At 41.7% G+C, this 15,722-nt stretch overlaps 1 protein-coding gene across 8 annotated transcripts in view; it reads right to left on the bottom strand.

Moving 5' to 3' along the window:
- The window catches only part of MCF2L (MCF.2 cell line derived transforming sequence like), a 267,170-nt gene that overhangs the window by 238,869 nt on the left and 12,579 nt on the right, over window positions 1-15,722 (bottom strand). For 7 of the 8 annotated variants that reach the window (XM_073350279.2, XM_073350166.2, XM_073350186.2 and 4 more), the window contains one exon: window positions 15,280-15,478. In XM_073350279.2, the coding sequence (XP_073206380.2) occupies window positions 15,280-15,457 (178 nt within the window). In that variant the 5' untranslated portion in view covers window positions 15,458-15,478. Of the gene's footprint in view, window positions 1-15,279; window positions 15,479-15,722 lie in introns of those variants that run through there. The other variant, XM_073350269.2, reaches the window with a different exon arrangement.

Raw genomic sequence — 15,722 nt, 5'->3', positions numbered from 1 at the left:
GGCACCTAAATGCCTTTGAAAATCTGGCCAACTGACTAAATGGATTTGGTAAAGCTTCCAGAAATATTCCTATTTCAGCTCTGAACAAGCATCAAAAGTTTCTGCACATAAGGTGAATATCTGAGGAACTGATGAGTGAATTAAAGTGAAGGTTTATAACAGAAATTGCATTGCAATCTTAATTATAGAAGCTTTTGCTACCATGAAAGCTACATCAGTTTACATAAGAAAATTACTTGTTTTTTCCCCCCTTCCACATTTAAAAAGAGATCTTTTATACAGTACGTAACAAAAGAATCACCCACTTCTCTAACATGAAGAAACTTAAAGAAAGCTATACCTAATTTGATTAAAAAAGAAAATTTTATGTCTAACACATTGGTATAAAATAACAGGATTTTTTAAAAATAAACTAGCATTTCTTAATATTTTAGCACATGCGACAGTGGCTGGATTAATAGCTCTAACAGCTCAGAGGTCTCTGGCCACACCCAAGGCAGTGACCTTCCCAATTTCCCCGTAGGAGTGAGGCAATTCAGTATGTGTCTTTCTACTGATGCTTCTAACAAGGACTCCAATTGTGCTGATGGTTTTTATGTGATGAGGAAGTGGTTTGAGACAAGGAACTCATTTCAAACAGTAGACAGATAACCTTCAATCAATTCTCTCCTAGGCCAACTTTGAAGCAAACCAGAAATGTTTAACCCCCTCTCTGAATCAGTGATGACAGAGCATTTTAAACTATTGGCTTTGAAATGAGCAAGTAGATATAATGGGGGACCTTCCCCCTCATTAGCCTCTTCTACAAATGCTAATCTACCACTCAAGAAAAAAGTGACAAGAAATTGCTCAGATGACATTTAAGAGCATCTGATACACTGGATAGAACCCTAAAGGCCTTCATTTTTTATTTATTGCTTTTATTGGTCCTGTGTAAAATACAGGATTTTCAGCAATTCAGCTGCCTTCTGTAGAGGCCTCAAAAATATTCTAAAAATTTCAATTTATATTTATATTTGGTAACTATGCTTCTTTTACCAAGAGAAGTCTCTGAAGTCCATCCTGATCAAAATGGGTGCAGCTTCCCTTTAAGCGTGCAAAAAGCAAGGAAGTTTTGAGCGAAGGCTTATAACTCTATATAACCCCCTGCCACTCTGTGAGCTCCTCTCTCAGAGGAATGTGTGGTCTTAAGTAGCAAAACCAGGTGAGTCAAAACACAGGATTTGAACTATAACTGCTAAGTTATCTTGGAGGTTTTAAGCCATCCCATTAATATTAGTTTTGGTGAGCAAATAGTTTCTGCAGGAAACTTTTGAAGGAAAGGAACAAATGTGAAAACCCATTGCTTTTGATGTGTTATTTATTATAAGAATAAAAAAAAAACTTTTCCCCCACAAGATGCAGGCAAACCCTTCTTGAAAAAGATTTTTCTTTGCCTTTTAACAATATATGTGAATAGTCCAAGAAAGAGTACTGCAGCAGTACTTCAGATACATCTCACACTTAAGTTGTGTCAAGTGTGCAATTAGAACTATTTTCTGCAGCATGCAATACTTGAAACTTTGCCTTAAATCTAACTTCCAGTCCACTGAACCAGATGAGAAACAACAAAAATACAGCCCTTGCAACTACAGATGGTAGTAAGTATAGTCTGATGAACTTTGGGTCAGTGTATATGACTATAAACAGAGGGAGCACACGGAAAAAATGAGACCATAATGATCAGCATGTAAGACAGTGGTCACAGCAGTAAAGTTGCTTAATCATTGTCTGTGTTTATGTAGGCATCATGGTAGTGGGACTTGAAAGAGGACAAATGAGGTGGCTTTTCAGATACAGTTCTACTCAACATACATGTTTTTGGTTTTGGTAATTAAATATTCATGGTAAATAGGCCCAATGGCCTGTGATGGGTTTTTAGATGGGGTAAGATCCAAGTTACCCGGGAAAGAATTTTCTGTAGTATCTGGCTGATGAATCTTGCCCATATGCTCAGGGTTTAGCTGATCGCCATATTTGGGGTCGGGAAGGAATTTTCCTCCAGGGCAGATTGGAAGGCCCTGGAGGTTTTTCGCCTTCCTCTGTAGCATGGGGCATGGGTCACTTGCTGGAGGATTCTCTGCTCCTTGAGGTCTTCAAACTACAATTTGAGGACTTCAATAGCACAGATATAGGTGTGAGGTCTTTTTTAGGAGTGGTGGGTGAAGTTCTGTGGCCTGCATTGTGCAGGAGGTCAGACTAGATGATCATAATGGTCCCTTCTGACCTAAATATCTATGAATCTATGAATCTATGAATCTACATGTTTACTAGAATAAAAAAAATAGCTTGAAATTTTACCTGAAGTGTGATTTTTTTTTCCTGGTAGATTTTGATTTCCCTTTTCAGCTAATAAGACTTGAGTTTTTGCTACGCTTTTTTTTTTTTTTTTTTATTTATTAAAGTCTGGACTTTAATATTCCTACCCAAATAAGATTTGATTTTACATACCATACATGCTGTAATACCTAGCCAAACAGGGGATTCAAGAAAGATGTTTCAGTATTAACTATGGACTGTTTTATTAGTTTAAGGCAGTGGTTTTTCAAACTGTGGGTCACGACCCAGTACGGGGTCGCAGAATGCAAGGCAATAGGTTGCGGCAGTTCTGGTCAGCACCGCCGACTGGACCATTGAAAAACCCGTCGGCGGTGCTGCCCGGCTAAGGCAGGCTAGTCGCTAGTTGTTCCAATACTGCACTGCACCCCGGACGCGGCCAGCAGCAGGTCCAGCTCCTAGGCAGGGGGTCCACAGGGCTCTGCATGCTGGCCCCACCTCCAGCACTGACACTACATTCCCATTGGCCAGGAACCGGCCCATGGGAGGCGCGGGCAGTGCCCGCAGGCAAAAGCCGCATGCCTCCAACTAGCAGCTGTACCTGCTGCCGGCCACTTCCAGTGCACAGTGAGTCCGTGGAGCCAGGTCAGGCAGGAAGCCTGCCTTAGCACCCCCACTGTGCCACTGACTGGGAGCCGCTGGAGGTCAGCCTGTGCCCCAAACCTGCACCCCTAATCCCCTGCCCCAGCCCTGAGCCCCCAAACCCAGAGTCCCTTCCTGCACCCAAACCCCTCATCCCCAGCCCAGAGCCCTGACCCCCTCCCACACCTAAACCCCCTGCCCCGGCCCTGAGTTTCCTCCAAACCCCTCATCCCTGCCCCGCCCAAAACCTGCACTGCCCCCCCCCGCACCCCAACCTCCTGCCCCAGCCCAGACCCCCTCCGACACCCCGAATCCCTCATTCCCGGCCCCACAGCCCTCACTGCCGCACCCAAGCCCCTCATCCCCAGCTCCGTTGGGTCATGGGCACCAACAATTTTCTTTAACTGGGTTGCCAGAAAAAAAAAAAAAGTTTGAAAACCACTGGTTTAAGGTGTGATTTAACCTGCACAACTTGAACATCCTGGATGAAGTCCTGGCAAAAAAGTTCCACAGACTTCAGGATTTCAACCCTTTTTATTATTATTATTTGAAGCAATGAGACAATACAGACTAGCCGTACGGTGGGTCTATTTCCATGTGATTAAATGCATAGCTCCAGTTAGCCATTAAGTATGTCTCACCCTGAGGATACAGAGTTCTAAACGTGCCAAAAACTTACAACTATTTTATACTAAACAGCAGAAAAACGTCAGCTGATAAATTTCTGAAAAGATTGGCTCATTATAGACATGTTGACAGACTCCTTAACTGTCCTCCTTAACTCCTTAACTGACAGTTGACAGTCTCCTTAACTCCTTAACTGGGCACTACTGACACCATTACAGGAAAGTTCTAGAGTCAGTAAAGGAACAGACTTGTGAAAAATCTATGAAGTCTGTCCCTTTACTACTGACTGTATAATCTTTTTATAATAGTATCAGTCGTACCTAGAATTAAGGACTGTCAGCATATCTATGATGAATATACGAGAGAGCATGCCCCATACACAGACACTGATTACAAGCTCTGTAATTCAGGGACTTTCTTCTTTGTACAATGCCAAGTACAATGGAGCCCTGGTCCTTCAGAGGAGTACCTAGTGTGCTATGGCAATTTCCTGCAATATCCTCGAAAAACCTTATTGTATTATTGTGACAGAATACATCCATGTTCACACTCTACACACTTTTGTAATAATCTTTGTACAAAGTATGCCATGTGAGGTATCATTTGAAAATTCACAACTTGCTTATCAGTAATATTATGGTAAAATGCATATAGCAACATTAGATGTAATGTTATGAACGCAAGCTGAAATCATGACTAAAGCATGTTTCACAAATAAGTCTGGGGAGTGGTTAAACCAGTTTTCCAAAGACAAAAGGCAAGCTGACAACAGCTAAGTGTCAACAAAGCTAATGCGCCATTACCTACGAAGTGGCCACTCATTGGCAAAGAAGTGGGGACAGGGCAAAGAGATCTGCATCTTGGCAAAGAAACAGCATGGTATCTCCTCCTTCCGGCAGACTGCCTGTCTCCTGGTTCTCAACTGGAAATGCTTTACAAAGAGGAACTTAAAAAATAAAAACTATAAAAAAAAGAGGGGGAAACACCCCAAGACAACCATTTCTCTCGCCCTACCCATCTCATGCTCTGTACCTGAGAAGACAAAGGAAACAGCCATTGGACTCTGGGGGAAGGGTCCTGACCTGAAGAGTTGGGTTAATAATGCTACTACAAGCATGTGTTGAGAAACTGCTTTAATCTAACATAGTTTGTTAAAAGTTAGGCACTAGAAAGTGTTTTCTCTTTATTTTTCTTGTAACCGTGTCTTTTATGGATCATTACTTGTATTCTCTTAAAATTTCTCTTTGTAGTTAAGAAACTTTTTTTATTGTTTTATTTAATCCGGTGTGTTCAAATTGAAGTGTCTGGGTAACAAACCATTGTGTATTATTCCTTACAGGAACAGTGGACTTATATTTGGACCATCCAGGAGAGGGCTGTGCAGTGCAAGATTTACATTTCTGGCGGGGGTTGGGGGGGGGGGAAGGGGGACAACCTGGGACTGAGTGCATTGGTGTCACCCTGCAGTATAACCCAGGCTGGTAAAAGCCAGAGTGTAATCCAAGTGTGGCTGGCAGGCTGCAGTTACCCAGACACGCAGGGTGTAGCTTGCATGCCAGAAGGCTGTTTGTAAGCAGCCAGGTGTGAGCTACTTCAGCAAGGCAGTGTAAGGCACACAAGGTTGCAAGGCAGGGGTGACACAGCCCTCCGCTGGTCTGGATAGCATCCTGGTATGTGACTGTTAAATGCAAAGTTTATGTATTATTGTGGGCTGGGATTGTATGTAACCTCTAGGGGGAAAATGTGATGTGAACCTGGGAGTTCAAAAGACTACACTGACATTGTGCCAGACAAGAATATGCTTTTGGAATAATAAGAATAAAAAGTGTTTTTCCTGGGGAATACCTAGGGGGAGGTTAATACAAATTCCCCCTCTCCAGTTATGCAAAAACCAAGCCTTTTGAAGCTACGTCCTGAGATGAGGGGGACTGTCTGCCAACTACCTGTTCCCAGAGGTTAGAGTTCAAAGGCCTAAACTATATAAAGAAACAGGCTGATCTGCTCAGTCTGGGTTCTGGTTCTGAAGACAGTCATGAACTTGTAACCATGGGGAAAACAGAGCTGTAGATTTGAAGGACTGACACCTGTATGATTCCAAGGCTGGAGCGACCTTTGGTAAGCTTTTTAACATGTGTAGATTCTTTTATTGTTTTCAACAGTTCTCTGTAATGTTTTCACCTTAAGAACAAATGGGCTTGCTTAGAAAGACTGGTGTGGAAACTCATAACTGCCCGCAATTATACTATTCATAACCTCTGGTGAGAAAGCAAAGTGCAGATACTGGCCTGTTTAGGTAAACTAGCTTGCTACGAATATTACAGCATGATCAAGGAGCTATGCAGCCTTAACAACCCCGTCAGGAGGGAGAGAGATGCGAGTCTCTGCCCAAGAGAGAGTGACAGCAAAGGAGCCAGAAATCTGGAAGTGGGTATCCTTAGTGGACCATGGAAGAGGTATACAGGTGCAGTTGCCTTGAAATGGACAGCTAGGAATGGAAATTTAAAAAAAACAATATTTCTTCCATTTACTTCCAACAGATAAGGTGAAGTTCATTAGAAAGTGGAGTTGGTATCACACGTACTCCACTACGAAAGGTGATATGTGCATCTTCCTAAGGGTGAAATTCACTTTACCTACATTTAAGCCAGATATATGCATAGCTGACCCATCTGCAGAAACACACTTTGAGGGACTGAGTGGTATGAACTGTGGAGGATCTTGTAAGAGGCCCTCTTCACCAGGGTGAATTTCACCCTAAATCGATACCAAAAAAGGAACAGGCTAGTTAAGAGGCTATTTTTATTCAGCAAGAATTAAGCATGTATAGCAAGTATTATTTTTGTTTTTAAACCTTACCATCTCTGTGATGGAGAATACCCATGCAGGAGGGAAAAACAAAACAAAAACACAAGCTCTAAAGATACGAGAGGAAAAAATATGAATAATGTTGAACAGTGTGACAAAAATACATTAAAAACAATTATGTATAATTCTTAGATCTCAGCCACAATCAACTCATGGCTTAAAAATACATTATTAATATAATGTAACAATCTCTCTAACTGAAGATATAAGCTTCTACTATACATCTATGTGGTAGAACAAAGCTTTTACCAGATAAAAGTTTATCATTTGTCAAATTACACAATTCAATAAAGTAATAATGTATTTTTAATCTTGTGAAGACAGGGTTTTGTGGGGAGCGACACATCCCTGGCTGATGCACAAAGGACATTTGTAGTCCTACTTGAACAAACAGCTTTTTAAATAGTAACGAGTTTCCAAATTCAATTCTTAAGCCACTTTAAATCTTAAAAACATAATACTTGGCTACCACGCTTATGCATCTCTGCAAACATGTCAGTACAAAACCACTCTTAGTGGCAGAGTTTAGAATTCTTCACGGTGTCATGAGATCTCCTTTCAAAGGAAAGTGTTGCTACCTTCCTCAAGATAAATAGTGACAAATAAGAATGCTTCCAATCCAACTTGAAGAGCTTTTATAGACATATTGAAAGAAACAATTAGCCAACTGGCACTTCTTTTCACCATCTTCATGAGAATACCTTAGTAAAGAAAATGCCTGCATCCTATTAAGGAAATATTATATTCCTTACTTTAAACTGAATGTGTTAGTAATTATTCAGGACATAATTATAACTATTTGCTATACGAGCGTAACAAAGTTAAAAATTGCATCTCTCATGCCCAAAGGATCCTAAAGGTGAGAAGGGATGGGGAGAGTGTGGGGTCATGTGGGGGGTGATCACAGGGGTTACTCCCCTGGCCCCCAGCTTCTCCTCCACAAAAAAATTTCCCCACCAGTTGCTGTCCTGGCCCCTCAGAGTAAGCAGCTGGTGAGCTGGGACACTTTGTTTACCTCCATGCCTGAGGACGCTCAAGGTAAACAAACCATCTCGACCCGCCAGCAGCTTATCCTTATGGCCCGGGAGCCAAAGTTTGCTGACCCCTGAATTATGGGGTCGGCTTATGAATGGGTCATAATTTTTTTCCATTTTTACTTATCCATCTTGGGGGGAAGGGGGGGTGTTGGCTTATAAACAAACCGGCTAATGATCAAGTATATACGGTACTCAGAAGTGACCTGCCAGGCGTCATTTTACTAGTCTGCAAACCTGCTAAAATTCAAGAAAAACCCAACATTATCACACAACTTCACAGTTAATATTTAGCAGAGGACAAGAATGAATTTCATACTACTAAGAGTTCATCACTCTACTATAAATATATCACACTACTGTATGTGATATTTCATAGTATTCTAGAAAGCCACCAACTCCACCTGTACATTGTGTGTATATATAGATTGTATATCTGATCTTACATGTGCACATGCCACACAGAGCACTGCTGATATGGGACTCAAAGAATTAAAGGAGGATAATATAATTAACGCCAATCAATGTGTGTTTATGGAAAATAGGTCTTGTCAAATTAAGGTATTTAAAAAAAAAGTTACGTTTGGTTTGTAAAGGTAATAGTGTTGATGGAATAGATTTCTGTAACGTCTTACAGTATCAAATGAAATATATCTTGATTAATAAATGAGAATGATACAAAAATCAAACGGCTCACATTAAATGGATTAAAACAAGTAAAATTATAATTACACTGAGATAATTTAACAGTGAATCGCTGCTGAGCAGCTGTGTTTCTAGTGGGATCCATCAGGGGTCGGTTCTTGCCTCTGCCACTGTTTAGTAATTTTATCAATTACTCCGGGCGGGGGGGGAAGGGGAACGGGACAGGGGCAACAATCATTGCTACTAGAAGTTTGCAGATGACGCAAAGATTGGGGCACTAGTAAATAATGAAGAGGATAGAACAGTGATACAGAGTAAGCTGGATCACTTTGTTTGCTTGTGCCCAGCTTACCATGCATTTCAATACAGGCAGTCCTCGGACTTACAACACACTTGATTCCTAAAAATTGCATCCTAAGTCGAAACGTCGTAACTCAGAACCACAATCCTCTCCGTTGCGGGACCGAGCATTGTGAAGTCTAAACCAATTGTCCTAAGTCAAATCAGGGTATCAATTCAGAAGCATTGTAAGAGCCGTTCATCATAAGTTGAACATCATCAAGTTGAGGACTGCCTGCCACACGGAAGGTCATACATTTAGGAACAGGCCATGCTTACAGGATAGGGGACTCTATCCTGAGAAGCAGTGACACTAAAAAGGATTTGGAGTCCATAGTGGATAATCAGCTGAACACGAGCTCTGAGTGCAACATTGTGGCCAAAAGAGCTCATGTGATTCTTGGATGCATAAAACAGGGAAATAGAGAGTAGAAATAGAGAGGTTATTGTTACAAGGTTGGTCCTGAGTTTGCAACAAACCACGGCTGGATTCCCAGTCAGGTGCAAAAGGACAAGCTGTTTATTCAGGTGTCGCCCCCTTCAGGCAGGGCAGCACCTACAGCACTCATACTCAGCAACACAAACACAAGACAAGTTGCTGGTAGCAAATTCAAAACAATAGTCCCATGTCAAGCCTACCTTTCCTCATGAATGCTCTAGAAGGCAGCAGTCTGTAGTTAGTTCCTGGCCCCTGCTAGGCTCCCTCTTACGGAGAGAGAGGTTGAAGTCTACTCTCCCGCCTAGCCAGCCCCCCCTTTAACTCCTCCCTCCAAGCCTGACACTTACTGCAGGTGTAGCAGGACAGGGCTTACTGAGTCCACAGCAGTTCAATTACCCTTTCCCAGTCTGTGTGGGGTTTGTGCACCCCATTGCAGTTCCATTGCCTTTTTTCTCCTAATGGTGCAACCTCTACTGGAAAACGGTGTGCAGTTTTGATACCCACAATTCAAGAATGATTAAAGGATTGGAAAACATGCCTTATAGCAACTGTGCTCCTTGAGTCTATCCATTTAGATTATCAAAGAGAAGGTTCAGGAATGAGTGGACTGCAGTCTAGAAACACCTACACAGGAAACGGAAATTTTATAATCTAAACAGAGAAAGATGTTACAAGATCCAATGACTTACTCGTGGGGGAATTCTGAGCCAATGCATATGTGCAGAATTAATGTCCACCACAGATTTCTTTGCTTCCCTGCAGAAAAAAGAAAAAAAAGACTGACAGGGAAACAAAGGGAAGCCACAAGGGAGGCCATGCACCTCTCCCCAGCAGCACAGGCACATTGTTGCAGACACCCAGAGCAGCTGGAAGAGAGGTAAATCACTACCAGGGAGGGGAGGGGGAAGGCTGGGGATTCCCCACTGTGCTGGGTCAGACTCAATTTTCATGTATCCATACCCAGAGTGCCCCCCTACCCCCACCAAGCCTCACCCCCATGCACCTGGCTCTCCCCAGTCTTACCCAGTGACTCCTACCCTGCGCCAGACTCAGCTGCTACTCCTGGCTGGGCTGAGGGGGGAGCGCACTTCCTTTGCATGGAACAGGCAGGGCACTTCCTGCCCCCCATTGCTCCTCAGCTGTAGGGGGTCACTGTGAGGGAGCTGCTCCCGTCTGCCCAACCCCTGTGTATTCAGACACCCCCTTCCCAGAGTCCCCTGCTGAGCTTCACCCCCTGCATTCAGAACCCCAACATTCAAATCCCCATCCCGATGAGCACCACCCCAACCAGCCCTCTGCACCCAGACTGCCACCCCACTGAGCTGCAGCCAGTTGCACCCAAACCCCCACCCCATTCCCCCAGCACCCGGACCCCCCATCCTGCTAACCCTCCCACACCCAGACCCCCCCCCCCACTAATCCCTAATCACCTTTAGCTGGACCCTCCTGCAGCTTCTCATTGTTCCTGCAACCAGAATCCCCCCCCCGCCCCAAACGAGCCCCTGTGCATCCAGATTCCTGCCCCCACAGGCACCTGGACCTAGATTTCCACACACAGAACCCTATCACTTGTTACCTGGATCCCCCACACACTAAACCCCTCTACACTTGGATTCTGTCAGACTGAATCTGCCTGCCCAAACCTAGTATGTCTGGCGCAGAGGGGGAGGGCCCCGGGGTGTTTCTAGGGCAGGCCCAGCCCTTGCGTTGTGTCAGGCACAGTCTCACTTTTGAATCTGTGTCCCAAGGTGGAGGCTGCAGGGTGATTGCCCACCTGCATGCAGCTAATGGGCTGTGCTCCCCACTGCCATGCCAGAGCCTCCACATTTATTTAACAAATAAAATTTGCAGAATTTTAAAATATTGTGCACAGAATTATTTGGTGCAGAATTCCTTCAGGAGTAAGTGACTGGAAGTTGAAGCTAGACAAATTCAGACTGGACAAAAAAATGGGGGGGTTCCCTCCCCCCCCCCAACACAGCTGACTAAGGGATATGGTGCATTTTCCATCACAGGGACATTTTTAAATCAAGATGGCATTTTCTTAAAAAAAAAAAAAAAAAAAAGAAAAACACACACACACCAAAAAAAACCCCCACAAACCATACCACAGGGGTATGTTCTTGTTCAAACACAGCTATTGGACCTGCAGGAAGAAACACAGGGAAATCCTATGCCCTGTGTTATGCCAGTGGTCAGATTAGTCAATCACCATTGTCCCAAATCTACAAAAAAAACTGTTCACTTACCAGATTCAGCTATCCACAGTAGGTCTTCCAGTCATTAATGCAAATTAACACACTTTTCAATGTACATACATATAGTTTCACCAATGAAATTCAGCCACCTCTAGGTTAAGGATAGATCACTGGCACACAGGTGGAGTGGGGGAGAGGAAAGAGATTTTCACCCACAGATATTTGCACACATCTCTAGTCTTTAAAAAAAGAAAAAAAAACCACATGAATGGGATATTTTCCATCTACTGGACCTAGGTTTACAAGCTCTCATATGCACAACTCCATACACACGAACCTGTTTTGTTATATAAAAGATATGCCAACATTCTTAAATGAGTGCGAAAGGCCAAATTAAAGCCCTATATATTGGTACTCGCTCAGTTTTCTGCTCATCAGAGTTAAAACAATCCTTTTGCTGCTATGCCATATCACATAGTGATTTCTAATATAAAACAAAGCCAAGATAGGACTCAGAACTGTTGAGGACAATATACAAATTTTACAGTTCTTTCTATAATCAAGCAACCTGGTCATCCATTCTGGTTATTGTTTTTAATCAATATTTTCTCTGTACACATGCCAGTTGTATTTCTTGTGATAAACCCTTTGAAAAAAAATTTCTCCAGATTGTCCCTTGCAGCCTTCCAAATAAAACCAAGGTTAATTCCAATGAAATATCAAGTAGGGTAAAGCTTCTTGGGGAATAGCACCTGTTCCACGGAAGTTTCTTAGGAGATTTTCTCCAATAAAGTGCAAGTAAAGGATTAGCTAGACTGGCTAATTTATCTTTCCTGCACTCTCAGCATTCCAAAATTTTTTTTTTAAGTGGTGGGGGAAATTAGTTACATTCAGGACATTCAAAAGTAGAATGGATTTAATCCAAATGCATTATTTCCCATCCCTTTTTGAGAGGGCAGTCAATTCTGGGATAATATATGGTAAAACAGTTGTATATCACTATTTAGTGAGCAACAACAAACATTACCACTTCTTGCATTTATCCTGATTTGCTCCTGGGGGTGAATCACTTGAGTGCAATGCATCAGTGGATTTAGCAGAATTTATAAAGGCTTAATAGGTTATTTCTTTTTTGGCTGGTACTTCCATTAGGCTGTTATCAAAAGGAGTACATACCAGTGGCTTGGTAATACAATGTTAGCTGAAAATCTGTTTCCGATTTATTGAACTAGACCTGCTAGAACATCTCAAAACAAGCAATCTCAGCAATCTAAGGCTGAAAATCTATTGGTTGCTGTACACAGAAAGCTATGTTTCAGAATAGCAACGGTGTTAGTCTGTATCCGCAAAAAGAAAAGGAGTACTTGTGGCACCCTAGAGACTAAAATTTGAGCATAAGCTTTCGTGAGCTACAGCTCACTTCATCAGATGCCAATGAAGTGAGCTGTAGCTCACGAAAGCTCATGCTCAAATAAATTGGTTAGTCTCTAAGGTGCCACAAGTACTCCTTTTCTTTTTGCAGAAAGCTATGTAATTTAACATTTTTAGTTGAGGCCAAGAACATTCTTCAAAGAGTTTATGAACGTAACAGCTAAGCATTTCAAGAGTCTGTGAATTACAGCTTTACAATGGTTAAATTGGTTTTTAATTATTCTTGTAACAAGTTTTTGTGCTTCTATATGAATTGCTGATGCACATGTGCCTTCAGCTGCTTTTTCAGTTCTCCTGTAATTTTTCCACATAAAAACTAAACAGAAAAGGAGCCCATTTTATTCAGTTCTACATTTTAAAAAGTATTTTCTATTCGGTAAATATATGTTGTTATTGCATAATTTTGCACCAGAGTGATTTTTCATGCTTTATTTTCTGTTCCAGATCTTTACTTGTTTTGAGTCTTTAAACCCCGAACTGAGCTGTGCTTAGGTCTTAACGTTGGTAAAAGCTTTGTCTGTAGCACCCTCGTTTGGGAGCGGTTTGTCACAGCAATCCTACTTGCTGTTTTTACAATGGTTTTCACCAGTATGCCATACTAGCACTATTTACCTTTCCACAAATTCTAGAGCCACCCTGACTTCACTCTAAGCCATGGGAGGAGAGTGGAACAAAAAACTGCAAGAAGATCAGGCTCCAGAAAGCCTGTGGGCGTGGAAGTGAGCTGGGTCAGCCCACTGGTCAGAAGACACCATTGCTACATGAGCATACCCTGAAACACAATTTGCAGGAGGTGGCAGCATTTGACATTGGCCTGCAAGCACAGTACTCAAGGAGCTTGACTCAGGTGGAGCTGCACTGAGAGGAGGCAGTGCCACCTCAAAGACATTGTGCCCTAAGGGAAAGAAGGCAGGTTGACTAGAATCGGTTGAAAGCTTTTGAAATTCTTCCACTTAAAAAAAAAAAAGAACACAAAAACAAAACAAAAAAAACAACCCCACCACACAGGGACAAAACAATCATGAACTTTTTTTCCCCCAAACCAGCTCTACAGGCAACCGAGGAAAGAGTATTATAGATGCAACTTCACAGTAATTGTGCACACAACCTGTCTATGCAACATCACGCTTCTGTCCTTGTTACCCTTGCCCTCTATTCTTTCCACTGTTTGTTTCCCCACGTCACATCTTAATCTAGACTCCAAACCCTTTGAGGCAGAAATTGTCCCCTGCTCTACATTTATGCGGTGTCTAGAACAATGGGGCCCCAATCCTGCCTGGGTCTCCTGGGAGATATTCCAATATAAATAATGCTTAATACAATAGGGAGGTTGACTTTTGAAAACGAGGCAAGAGGTTAAAACACTAACAGCAGATGGTTAAACAAATAAAGGCAGTGAGAATGCTCTCTAATACGATCTATCACAGATTACTAGGCTGCATGAGAGATTTAAAAACCCAATACGTGTTGTGAGCCAAAAAATGGCCACTGAAAAGAGAATACTCCATTACAAGTTCTGTAATTTATTCCCCATAGCAATATTTTAATAGCAGTATTCCCCCACAAAAAGAGTGTTCAGCTTCAATGGCTATGCTCACACGGGTTTTCTTAAATCAGAACTCAAAGGGGTGAGGTTCATTTGTCTTGAAGAAATCATTTGAACAAGCATTGAAACTGTTAATCCATCATCCACCTCCTACGCAACCCACTATATAAACTGTTAGTTTTAAATATGTAAAATATTTTGTAATTGTAATTATTTCTAGAATTGATTTTTAAGCAACCTTTGACAGTCATAGAACTCTGTATTGTCAATGAGGCTAATTTATTAAAATCAAAACTTCGTTAAGAATGACCACAAACATGATTCAATTTCTTTTAGTCTGATTAGTGTTGCCAGCAACACTGTTAGCGATGATGGAGAAGGAGCTTTCATGCTGAGCTCTTAGTTTTATAGTCTTATAACTTCCACCCCCCAAAAAAATCACATTCATGGCTGAAATGTCTTATGCTTGCTCTCAGCAGCTGTGCCCGCCATCTAGTTTCAAGAAAATATATTCCTATATCTTTTGACTTTTTAGAATGAAAACAATTTTTGTAGCAATTATGAATTTTAAGGTGCTTTTTTTGCACTGTGATTAATGGTTTGGAACACAAGTGTCAAACTTGGGATGGATGTAGTCCTCAGGTGAAGAATCTGCTATGTACTGAACTGACAATATTGATGAAGAATGGCCCAGTCCTGCTTTCACTGAAGTCTGTAGTGAAGTTTAATGCAAAATTCTTAAGAGCAGCACTGGAACCAAAGTTAACAATTGAAATTACCAGAGTCTTGAATGCACAGTACATTAGTTTTCCTTACTGACTTAAGTACACCCCAAGCAGAGATATCCAGATATAGGTATACGCAATTGTGGATATCCACAATGTCCAAAGGATAAGGAACTATTAGGAATCGCTGAAGTCTTGTTTAAAAGCCAAAAACCAACCCACCATTCCTGAAGCCACTGAAGTGTTTCAATTTAGGAAATTAACAACAAGATATTTAAAGCAAAAGTATTCTGTGTAAGCCTAGCATAAGAATCTTGCTTAAATTACTAGAAATTGAAGTTTAAACATTTTAAATTAATAGTAGTTTATTAAAACCATCCCACCAGCCAACACTTGGATATTATGTTATGAAGGTTTTCTATAGCTTGGCACCAGCAAGAAACGTTCACAACATTTAGTAGATTTTTCTCACCTGCTTGCATTGCTGGCACCTGCTGCTTCTCTTGCACAAGCTGGATGATGTCAGATACCACAATTTGTGGCTCAATATCTTCTTCTTTCCTCTCATTAGACTGGCTGTCTGTTACGAAACAACTGCAGCTGCCAGTTTCCTTACATAGGATCACCCTCCAGTGCCAAGAGACAGACATTAAAGTATCTTATGTTGACTTCTGCCAAAAGTGAGACAAATTAAAACCATTTAGCATTATTCAAGGTAAGTTTAAAAACAGTGATCGCTACACACATTACCAGAACCTTTGATTTTTGGAATAGAATAAAGCTACTTTATACTTATTTAAGATGACAGGTGTATATCCAGGATATCAGATGAGTAGAACTAGCTTTCATCCAAAACAAACATCAGGTTTCCTTGTATAAAAAGGCCCTTTCTTCACCTAGTCTTGAACCAGAGGC

This window comes from Lepidochelys kempii, chromosome 1, assembly GCF_965140285.1.
Source record: "Lepidochelys kempii isolate rLepKem1 chromosome 1, rLepKem1.hap1, whole genome shotgun sequence".
NCBI lineage: Eukaryota > Metazoa > Chordata > Testudines > Cheloniidae > Lepidochelys > Lepidochelys kempii.
This window is presented reverse-complemented; position numbering and strand designations above follow the sequence as displayed.